At 38.0% G+C, this 12,305-nt stretch overlaps 1 protein-coding gene across 1 annotated transcript in view; it reads right to left on the bottom strand.

The window, feature by feature from the left end:
- Positions 1-4,521: 4,521 nt before the first annotated feature.
- The window catches only part of RAB8B (RAB8B, member RAS oncogene family), a 37,573-nt gene continuing 29,789 nt past the window's right edge, over positions 4,522-12,305 (bottom strand). The window contains exons 4-8 of the mRNA XM_063449403.1: positions 8,476-8,553; positions 6,532-6,621; positions 6,260-6,325; positions 5,909-5,959; positions 4,522-5,737 (exon numbers count right to left, since the gene is read on the bottom strand). Coding sequence (XP_063305473.1) covers positions 5,645-5,737; positions 5,909-5,959; positions 6,260-6,325; positions 6,532-6,621; positions 8,476-8,553 — 378 coding nt within the window. The 3' untranslated portion in view covers positions 4,522-5,644. The remainder of the gene's footprint in view (positions 5,738-5,908; positions 5,960-6,259; positions 6,326-6,531; positions 6,622-8,475; positions 8,554-12,305) is intronic.

Here is a 12,305-nt window from a genome sequence, read left to right as displayed (position 1 = left end):
ACAACCAACACACCTCAACCGGCACCAGTAGAAGCGGGCCCTCCCGGGCTGAGAGCACATAGGGAGGCACACTCCCGGCATCGCCCACAGAAGCGGAGACTCCGACGCCGCAGGCGGCAGGGAAACACCAGGAGCTCCAGCGGTCCCCAGCGGGGGAAGGATCCGGTCTCCGAAATGAGGCCCCGAATCCATGGAGCAGAGATGCAAGCCCTCATCAGAGCCTGGGGCCGGAGGGACACTGACTCTCACCGCCTTTCACCGCCTCACAGAGGCTCAAGCGGGCCTCCGAGCACGGGTGTCGGCTGAAACTAGACCCACTCTGCGAGACTGGCCCCCAGCTGCGTTAGGCTGGTACCCACGAGGCCGCCATTGCCGACCGGCACTACCAAGCCACCAACCTCTGGACATGGACGATGCACGGTATTCCTAACTCAGCAGCCTCCATAAGGTGTGGGTATGCGGGGACTCAGTGGCTCATATACTTTGTTTTATTACCTAAGCAATCTACCTAAGAGATATACCTAACCTTATGTTCTGTTTTACTAATTACTGCACCTAAGTTTTAGCAGTTGTATTTGTATTTTGTGGGGGCATTAGTTGAGTAACGTTCCTTTAGCCTCTCGGCGCATGACAGGGCACCCTATGTGACCCACGTATGTTTACTGATGCAGAACTAGGTTTTGCTTCATGAGTTAATATATCCTGTATGCTAAACTTAGATGGCGACCCTCATATAACTCTAATACTCTCGTTTGCTAAGCAAGACCAATTTCTTTACCTACTACTAGTTTAATCTACCGACATTTCGCATGTTTTTATGTCCCCTATGCTAACGTAAATCGGAGCGAAAGTTTTAAGTATACAACCATTGGTTCTAACATGAGACTATGGCACATTTTGGATAAGCAGTCTACATACACCATAGGTCCACTACTATGAGCTTACGCAACCATTCTAGCCTGTATCAGCTCCTAACATGTTGTACCCCCACCGCCTAAACTGTTACTTGCGCAGCCTGAATATTGACGTAATGTTTGTACCATGCAGATATGGATGTATTAACCTTTTAAGCAACAGTTAAGCTATGATGTGCACATGTTATACTCTCCACTTGTTCTCACTGCTCTGGTTTACAGCAGGTACTCTACATACTGTGACTTAAGTTAAAATATAATTAACGTGGATTTACATATATAGTTTGTTTATGCTTAGAATAATATATCAGCCTGTACTGACGCTGACCTAACACGTATGACCCTCCTTTTAATCAAGCTTAGTTCCATACAAAATATGAGATATCTAGCATGTTGTGAAGCATTCTATTCCTATAACCTTATGCATTCCTTAATGCCTCTCTAATGCGATACCATACTATAATAACTACCTACCCAAGCAATGTTAGCACTCTAAGCAGGACGACCAATGCTTCAACCTCTAGACCTACTCCTATGTTATAACGTCGTTATATCTATTATTGTTACCTCGTCTGAACAATGCCTAAGTACTAATAATATATAAAATTTGTGCAGATTTTCTAATGCCATGTTTGACACTGTAAGAATCTATTTCGCCTGCGACTGCTGTTGTGGCAACACAGGCTCGTTTGTATCGCTTGCACAACAAAAATAAAGAATTAAAAAAAAAAAAATCACGATTTACATTGTCTTACCGACTAGCGATTTAAATTAAATCCACCAACGATTTCAATTTATAGAAAAGGTCTATTTAAAAATGCACATTTTTAATGCACTTGAACAAACAAGTAATCTCACCTACTCCTTCTCCCCCCTTTTTGTTTTTTGCTGTGCAGTGTCCAAATGCTTCTCATTGAGAAGCATCGTAGAGACTGTGAGCACATTTGAAAGCTATAAAACCATACATCAAAATAGATTATCAAAAATTAATCTGTATAGAACATAAGTAATGCATTTTGTTTTTACAAGCTATATAAATAAAATATTCAAGATTTGCTGGAACAGGTCGCAAAATGTGCTTCTCTGACATGGTTGCTGTTTTGGAAGACATCTTGCTTTTTCCTCTGACGTTTTTATTACATTCTTTCTTTATCTAACACTGCCTAATCACACACAGGTGCATGTTTTGCTCTAGCAGGCAACTAACAGAGCTGGAGACTATAACTTCTAAAGTTAGCACACTCTGCTGAGATAGATTTCAAAATTAACACTTTTTTCAGGAAGTGTGCAAAGTGGCTGTGAGTCACAGGCAGAACAGGTGTGGATAGGGCTATAGAAATACAGTGATTTAACTCTATAAACTGTAAGCTTGTTTGAGCAGGGTCCTCTTCAACCTATCGTTCCTGTAAGTTTTCTTGTAATTGTCCCATTTATAGTTAAATCCCCTCTCTCATAATATTGTAAAGCGCTATGGAATCTGTTGGCGCTATATAAATGGCAATAATAATAATAATAATAATAATAATAATAATAATAATAATAATAACTACTCCTAAATGGTGAGAATTCAGTGTCAAGTTCTATACACCAAACCTGCTCCATTGTGCTAAAGTGGTTTTGGTGCTTAGACTTGACCTATAATTCCTTGCTTACCGGTACGAACATGTTACATATTTACCTTGATTATCCGCATGTTTCCCTGGTTCTTGTTTCTGTTACACCGGTCAGATTGTTGAAACTCATGAAAGAATACATTTTTATTTATTTTTAATAAAAATTCAGAACATTTATTATTCGAGAAAAGAGCAAAACATTCAGCAAAAGTAATAATGTACATTCTGTCAAATGACAAGAGAGGCAGGAGGAAAAAAAAAGAAAAAAAAAAAAAAAAAGCAGCAATGCCAATTAAGCCCCCCTCCGTGGAAGGAAGGAGCAATATGTTAAAGCGTAGGTGTGCCCTTTGGGATTTATATCTGAAATGGACAGAACTGACAATTCGAAATATTCAGCAACAATGGATCACAAACAATATAAAGGTCACACTAAAAGCACATTTCTTAGAAGAAAAAAAATATATAACACTTGATACACTGTATAAACAATATTTAAATAGTAAAGTGGAATATTTCCTTTTGTTTCCATGCACAGATGGGAGATTCATGTGACCCCCAAGTTCATCCTATCAGTGCAAAGTAGGAAAACAGTAAAATTAAGTTCATGCTGTTGCGTCACAAAACACATGGCCAGTAGGACTAATCCCAGAAGAACTGTCCCTCCTTAAAGAGAGCAGGGAACAAATATGTTGGACACCCAAAGGTTTAATGGGGTTTAGCTTTGGAAGCTATGCAAAGCAGGTCTTTTAGGCAGTGAGATGGCTTAAATAATGCCTGATGTAAGGCAATCTACATTCACTCCCAGCCTTTGTGTCACTGCATTGCAGAGCGTTTCGTTGGTTAAACCAAGGGAAGAAGGTTAACAAAGCATCATGGGAGATGCAATCCACTGCATCGTGAATGGCTGAGGTGGCTTACCCTTGGTTTAAAAAAATAAATAAAAAATAATAGATTTTATTTCTTGCCTATTAAGAAAAGAGAAAATGGAAAAAACAAAAAACAAAGAAAAAAATATATATGATAAAAATGATTAATTACTACTTCAAAAATAATGCATAAAACTTCATTCACTGGTGTGTCACCATCCTTCAAAAATGAAATGTGTTCTATGAAATTCTTTTCATTGACAATTTTCAGGTTAGATGTACTAAAAGAAAACGGCTTATTAAAAAAACGAAGAAATAACAAATACATCCAGACACATTGCCTAGTACAACAGAAAACGTGATCCGGCAAAATATATCTACCAGAATAAACCTATGTTTTATTAGAACTTCTTTAACACCAGTGTGCGTATTCACTGAACTGAGAATTGTGGTTATATAACAAAATGGAGAATTGTTCCTATTTGACTATGTTAATCTAAAATTCAGTTCCCTTGTCAATTCACCACATTTCTCAGTTTACTGAATAAACCTCGTTGTAATTACATTTAAGGGACATGTTTTGAACAAACCAGAGGAGAAGTACATGATCCACATACATTCAATGTAGGCAACACTGGGGTGTGTCCACTAGATAAGAGGCCATTACATTTCCTTGAGGCCTTTATGATGTCAGGTCAACCAATTTATTAGACACTAGATCAAATCTAGCAAATAACAGGCGTGGATCACATGTCAAGGAACAGTGAAAAATTAGGCTTCAATTGGGATTAAACTGGTAAAATTAATACTTTGATCAAAAAGTACTTGCAGTTAAGACAAAAAAAATTAGCAGCTGTAAACCATTTTAAAGACGGAGTCATGTAAAAAAAAAAAAAAAAAAAAAAAATACATCTCAAGACTTCCATAAGGTCCAACTTCCATATTATCCAGCAACAAACACTCTTGTATGCCCCAGTTTTGTAGCATTTACAATGACTGTTGTATTTGGTAAATTCATTATTTTATGGGCCATGGCAAGCGTTCAGAGCTGAGAAATTTAGTGATGCCTATTCCCACATGCTTGATACTGGTTTCTAAGGAGTAATAATTCAGAAGATTTTTTAAAAATTTGTGCAGGTCTCTTTAACCAGGTATCTTGATGGATTCCCATTTTCCAACGGCATCAAAGTACTAATGGACAATTGATTATAGCAGTAAAAATACATCTCCCCACGAGATAGTGGAAGTTGTTCATAGTATGGACACAAGCAACTCAGCGTTATTTTAAAGCCGAACTAAATGACAGACTCAAAGGTGTATTGCAGCAAGGCACAGTAGAGCATTTATGGGTGGAAAGGTTTCGACAGGGGCATAAAGCATTGGTTTTCTCTTACTAGTAAGAAATTTGATCAGTGGCTTGAAATTAAAACAAATATTACATAAGATCTAGGCAAGGTGACGGATTAAAAAAAAAAAGTCTGGGTGGGATGATCTATAAACGGTGTCACACAACTGTCCAAGCAATGTGCCATTGATGGTTTAGTAACTGGAAAGTATATCAGAGAAACAAATTTTTTCTAGATACATAACAGTTTCATTCCATGGCCTATAAAGGTTAAGATTATATTTTGATGTACGATTTATAACTTGGAAATTGTTTAAGTTTATGATTTAATATATTGTTGGAGCCACCACTGAGAAAGAGCATTAGAACGTGCCTTATGCATTCAATCCAGAAATGCCAGAACCAAGTAAGGCCAGCCTTGCGTCTTTTAGACAACCAATACTTAAAATACGAAGCCAAATAAACAAGTTAAGATGCTTCAGAAGTTAGAAATTTAAAACATACAAAAAGTTGTGAAGCCATTGGTTTGTTTAGTCTTTGACACCTGCGATTGGGCATCTGGGCCTAGAGGGACAGGATGACTGTGTGGAAAATACAGAACAACAAAACAGACAGAAGGTGAACAAAAGTAGGTTGGGCGGGGGAGGGTCTTGTCTGCTTGTTCCGGTGTTTTTCTTTCGAAAACAGTGAAGAAAAAGAGTTAAAAAAAATAAGAACCTCAACTTTCCACTTTAATCTTCCACTCCAGAAATCCGTGTCTGAATCTGTCTCATATCTGGTGCTTTCAGCAAACAACGTTGGATTGTTTTCCCCTAGAGACCTTTGCAGCACCTGTGGTTGGCTGAACGCCGCCACGTCACGTGTACCGCAGTTCATCTCTTTCGCTCTCGCTCGTGTTTCAGTTCATCAAAGCAACACGCAACGGAAGAAACTACTTTTCTTGGAGGACTTCTCAGTGATTTTCACAGGCCCCCCTCCACCAGGAGAGTTGCTTTCATTCTGTATTGGAAGGAAGGAAACAATGAGCAGTGGCAATGGAAGCCATTTATGGTTAAGTAGCATTGTTCATTAGAACATCGTGGTCTATCGCATTCAGGCTGCACGTGCCTGGCCTAGACCTGGTAAAACACCACACACATCAATCACTGCTCTCAATCAGTCAATACTCACCATTTTTCTGTTAAGTTTTGTCATGATGTCCCTTCCAAGAGTGAAAAATGCCTAAAGACAGAAGAAGCAGCAGTTTAGTGTCCGCCAGAGAGGTGCAGGCATTGCACCAGTAACACATCAATGATTACAGTGAAATAAAACACAATGATATCATAAAATGTATGGTATAGATACATATGCTAAATTATTAAAATATGGTATGCATTATTTATGAAAGGGTAGCTTTGTATATACACGAACTGCAATGCTCCAATTTGAAACAGTATCACCATGTCATATAATGTATCCTCACCAACGAACAATCTACACACGCGCACACACACAGAATTACTGACAAGTACTAATTCCTACCTCTTCAACATTGATGCTGGATTTTGCGCTGGTTTCAAGGAATTTTATCCCATAATCGATGGCAAGCTGAGGTAGAAGAAAAAAAAATTATTAAAACTGAAAGAATATATTCAAAATGACAAAATCAGTCAAGTAACTCATTACTGGAGCAGATAGTTTCAATGGTAAGGCAGTAGTGTGACAAACACAAGGTAACACAGTGTAGATGTATGAGGCATTGGGAAGTATCTCGATGTGGGAAGAATGGAATAGATTGTTTGAACAATAATTACCTTTTCTCCTCTCTCTCGCGATACTTGTCTCTTGTCATTCATGTCACATTTATTGCCCAGGATCATCCGCTCCACATCAGAGGAGGCATGCTGGGTGAACAAAGTAAAGCATCGCAAAGTGAGCAAAGAACCAGGAAGAAGAGGTACATATACACATATGACCACGGAATCAGGTGGTGTGCATGCATGGAACAAGTTGGACTGAGTACTTCAGACCCCTAAAGCACTGTAGCTTACAGAAAAGCTTTGTGTGTGAAGAGTGTGTACTCTTTCATTTTTATTTTTTTTTAATCTTCCAAATTCACCTGGTTACACCCTCCTGGCTGTCAATCAGACAACTGGTAATGTAACTTCCTGGTTTGTTTAGTTCAGTGAAGCTAAACTCAAAAGGCAGCAATTGCCCAGAGCACCTGACTTACAATAACTTCTCATTGAGCTGCATTGGGAAGTCTGTGATTGGACAGTCACACAAAGTCTGGGCGGGATTAGAAGGAGAGGGTTTACGAAGACAGCAGACAAAAGATCTTCAGTTTTTACAAACTGTTTTTATATATACACCCAATGAAAACATGCATGAATAATGCATACAGGTTTTCATTTGAGGTATATCTACTAAACAGTTTTTTTTTTTTTTTTAAATGTATTTTGGCAGTTAAATGTCCCTTTAACCCCTTAAGGACACACGACGTGTGTGACACGTCATGATTCCCTTTTATTCCAGAAGTTTGGTCCTTAAGGGGTTAAAGTAAAATTGCAGATAGCTTGCATTCTGAAATATAGGAAATTTTACATATCATGTCCAGATTTCACATATACAAATCATCTAAGCATAATGTAGCATCTTATACATGGTTCGAAAGTGTAGATTGTAAGTCCTTTGGAGATGGTTCTTAAAACCTCTGCTATCCATATAGAATGCTGAAACAAACAACGTATTACTACTGTGCCTTTAAATTTATTTTATTCTGCTTGAAGATGTCTAAGGCCAGGGACTAATGAAAGTATTTAGAAAATTGGTCAGACTAGATGGGCGCCGAATGGTTCTTTTCTGCTGTCACATTCTATGTTTATATGTGCTGGCAGATGCATAACTATGAAAGATTCTAAATCTGAAAATCACAGCTAAGTTATGTCTTGTGAAATAAACTAGAATGTTTACATATGGACCAATCCCTATTTTCTTTGTGTCCTTGAAAAACCTAGGCAGAATATACAGTTTGTCATTATTTCATGCGTTAATTGCTTATTGTCTGATTAATATAAGCTAGCACACATGACATATTAGGACATCACAAACAGACACTAGCGCAGTAAAATATTACAATAAATAAAAAAAACTGCAACCTCCCCAAACACAAAACCTTTGATAACCTATGAAATCTCAGCATCTACACATGTACCAACAGAGGCATTAACTCCAATTCCCATTGTTCTCACCGCACTATTCTTACTTTATCTGTGTATGCCGCGACTTTGTCATTCACTATCACTTTATTTATACTTCCTTAATGCCGTGATGGCAGCAGATCCGATATTTCTGCTCAGGTGTGTGTTACTCTTTGTAGTTAAGAAATAAAATAAAATGTGCATGTGGGGGGGGGGGGGTCTCATTTATGCACAAAATGTACGGCAATAGATCTGTAGATGAAGAGAATTTCAGATCAATAGAAATGACATTGCTCCTACGCCATGCACACAGAGCGGCAGAGCAAGCTCTGGATGTAAAACACATAAGATGGGGGTTGAAGGTCTATCGCAGGTTATCGTTGGAAAATGTATGCCACCTTTTCTATCAGAGCAGGAGGTAGATTTCTGCCTCTTACTGATTGAGAAATATTAGGAAAGGGTTAATACTGGCAAAAAAATAGACAGATAATTATAGATATTTCATGCAAACATAATTATGTATCTAGAAAAACAGCAAACTGCCCACTTAACACTTACTTCTTCAATGTTTCTTATCCAATTTTTTATATTGTCGAAAGATTTTTCATTGGTAATATCGTACACCAGCATAATGCCCTATGGAGCAAAAAGTGCAGGTTAGGGTAATATTGGCAGGGGCAATACAAAACATAAGGGGAATATCGACCTTCAGAAACTGTACAAGTGGTTCTCAGATCAGTCCTAAGGCACTGCAGACAGCGCACAATTTAAGGATTTCCTCATTTTGTTCCAGCTGAGAGATTATTAAAACCAAGACGGTCAGGGGTACATGGCGATTAAGGTGACGTGAACCAAGAGATTTACATGAAATTTAGACTGAACATTGTGGAAGGGGTAAATAAAACATTGAGTAAGGTTATATAAAATATATATAAAATGTAAAGAGCTTAAGGACTGGCTTATTAAGCATTAGGAATACTAGCAAAGACAGATGTTAATGAAGTTGATAAAGGACAGTTGGTATAGTTTGCACCGAGGACTACATTAGAAGGCACACAATAAGACAACTAACTCATAAAAAAATATATCACACAATATGCTGTATGGAGGAAATATGCATAATGACAGAAGGAGGTTATATGGAGTAATAGGAGGAGTTATAGAGAGAGGTTATATGGAGTAATAGGAGGAGTTATAGAGAGAGGTTATATGGAGTAATAGGAGGAGTTATAGAGAGAGGTTATATGGAGTAATAGGAGGAGTTATAGGGAGAGATTATATGGAGTAATAGGAGGAGTTATAGAGAGAGGTTATATGGAGTAATAGGAGGAGTTATAGAGAGAGGTTATATGGAGTAATAGGAGGAGTTATAGAGAGAGGTTATATGGAGTAATAGGAGGAGTTATAGGGAGAGATTATATGGAGTAATAGGAGGAGTTATAGAGAGAGGTTATATGGAGTAATAGGAGGAGTTATAGAGAGAGGTTATATGGAGTAATAGGAGGAGTTATAGAGAGAGGTTATATGGAGTAATAGGAGGAGTTATAGAGAGAGGTTATATGGAGTAATAGGAGGAGTTATAGAGAGAGGTTATATGGAGTAATAGGAGGAGTTATAGAGAGAGGTTATATGGAGTAATAGGAGGAGTTATAGAGAGAGGGTATATGGAGTAATAGGAGGAGTTATGGAGAGAGGTTATATGGAGTAATAGGAGGATTTATAGAGAGAGGGTATATGGAGTAATAGGAGGAGTTATGGAGAGAGGTTATATGGAGTAATAGGAGGAGTTATAGAGAGAGGTTATATGGAGTAATAGGAGGAGTTATAGGGAGAGATTATATGGAGTAATAGGAGGAGTTATAGGGAGAGGTTATATGGAGTAATAGGAGGAGTTATAGGGAGAGATTATATGGAGTAATAGGAGGAGTTATAGAGAGAGGTTATATGGAGTAATAGGAGGAGTTATAGAGAGAGGTTATATGGAGTAATAGGAGGAGTTATAGAGAGAGGTTATATGGAGTAATAGGAGTTATAGAGAGAGGTTATATGGAGTAATAGGAGGAGTTATAGAGAGGTTATATGGAGTAATAGGAGGAGTTATAGAGAGAGGTTATATGGAGTAATAGGAGGAGTTATAGGGAGAGGTTATATGGAGTAATAGGAGGAGTTATAGGGAGAGGTTATATGGAGTAATAGGAGGAATTATAGGGAGAGGTTATATGGAGTAATAGGAGGAGTTATAGAGAGAGGCTATATGGAGTAATAGGAGGAGTTATAGAGAGAGGCTATATGGAGTAATAGGAGGAGTTATAGAGAGAGGTTATATGGAGTAATAGGAGGAGTTATAGGGAGAGGTTATATGGAGTAATAGGAGGAGTTATAGGGAGAGGTTATATGGAGTAATAGGAGGAGTTATAGAGAGGTTATATGGAGTATTAGGAGGAGTTATAGAGAGGTTATATGGAGTATTAGGAGGAGTTATAGAGAGGTTATATGGAGTAATAGGAGGAGTTATAGAGAGAGGTTATATGGAGTAATAGGAGGAGTTATAGAGAGAGGTTATATGGAGTAATAGGAGGAGTTATAGAGAGAGGTTATATGGAGTAATAGGAGGAGTTATAGAGAGGTTATATGGAGTAATAGGAGGAGTTATAGGGAGAGGTTATATGGAGTAATAGGAGGAGTTATAGGGAGAGGTTATATGGAGTAATAGGAGGAGTTATAGAGAGAGGTTATATGGAGTAATAGGAGGAGTTATAGAGAGAGGTTATATGGAGTAATAGGAGGAGTTATAGAGAGGTTATATGGAGTAATAGGAGGAGTTATAGAGAGAGGTTATATGGAGTAATAGGAGGAGTTATAGGGAGAGGTTATATGGAGTAATAGGAGGAGTTATAGAGAGAGGTTATATGGTGTAATAGGAGGAGTTATAGAGAGAGGGTATATGGAGTAATAGGAGGAGTTATAGAGAGGTTATATGGAGTAATAGGAGTTATAGAGAGAGAGGTTATATGGAGTAATAGGAGTTATAGGGAGAGGTTATATGGAGTAATAGGAGGAGTTATAGAGAGAGGTTATATGGAGTAATAGGAGGAGTTATAGGGATAGGTTATATGGAGTAATAGGAGGAGTTATAGAGAGGTTATATGGAGTAATAGGAGGAGTTATAGGGAGAGGCTATATGGAGTAATAGGAGGAGTTATAGGGAGAGGCTATATGGAGTAATAGGAGGAGTTATAGAGAGGTTATATGGAGTAATAGGAGGAGTTATAGGGAGAGGCTATATGGAGTAATAGGAGGAGTTATAGAGAGGTTATATGGAGTAATAGGAGGAGTTATAGAGAGGTTATATGGAGTAATAGGAGGAGTTATAGAGAGGTTATATGGAGTAATAGGAGGAGTTATAGAGAGGTTATATGGAGTAATAGGAGGAGTTATAGAGAGGTTATATGGAGTAATAGGAGGAGTTATAGAGAGAGGTTATATGGAGTAATAGGAGGAGTTATAGAGAGAGGTTATACGGAGTAATAGGAGGAGTTATAGAGAGGTTATATGGAGTAATAGGAGGAGTTATAGGGAGAGGTTATATGGAGTAATAGGAGGAGTTATAGAGAGAGGTTATATGGAGTAATAGGAGGAGTTATAGAGAGGTTATATGGAGTAATAGGAGGAGTTATAGAGAGGTTATATGGAGTAATAGGAGGAGTTATAGAGAGGTTATATGGAGTAATAGGAGGAGTTATAGAGAGAGGTTATATGGAGTAATAGGAGGAGTTATAGAGAGGTTATATGGAGTAATAGGAGGAGTTATAGAGAGGTTATATGGAGTAATAGGAGGAGTTATAGAGAGGTTATATGGAGTAATAGGAGGAGTTATAGAGAGAGGTTATATGGAGTAATAGGAGGAGTTATAGAGAGGTTATATGGAGTAATAGGAGGAGTTATAGAGAGAGGTTATATGGAGTAATAGGAGGAGTTATAGGGAGAGGTTATATGGAGTAATAGGAGGAGTTATAGAGAGGTTATATGGTGTAATAGGAGGAGTTATAGAGAGAGGGTATATGGAGTAATAGGAGGAGTTATAGAGAGGTTATATGGAGTAATAGGAGTTATAGAGAGAGAGGTTATATGGAGTAATAGGAGTTATAGGGAGAGGTTATATGGAGTAATAGGAGGAGTTATAGAGAGAGGTTATATGGAGTAATAGGAGGAGTTATAGGGATAGGTTATATGGAGTAATAGGAGGAGTTATAGAGAGGTTATATGGAGTAATAGGAGGAGTTATAGGGAGAGGCTATATGGAGTAATAGGAGGAGTTATAGAGAGGTTATATGGAGTAATAGGAGGAGTTATAGAGAGGTTATATGGAGTAATAGGAGGAGTTATAG

Source organism: Pelobates fuscus, chromosome 3 (assembly GCF_036172605.1).
Source record: "Pelobates fuscus isolate aPelFus1 chromosome 3, aPelFus1.pri, whole genome shotgun sequence".
NCBI classification, from domain to species: domain Eukaryota; kingdom Metazoa; phylum Chordata; class Amphibia; order Anura; family Pelobatidae; genus Pelobates; species Pelobates fuscus.
This window is presented reverse-complemented; position numbering and strand designations above follow the sequence as displayed.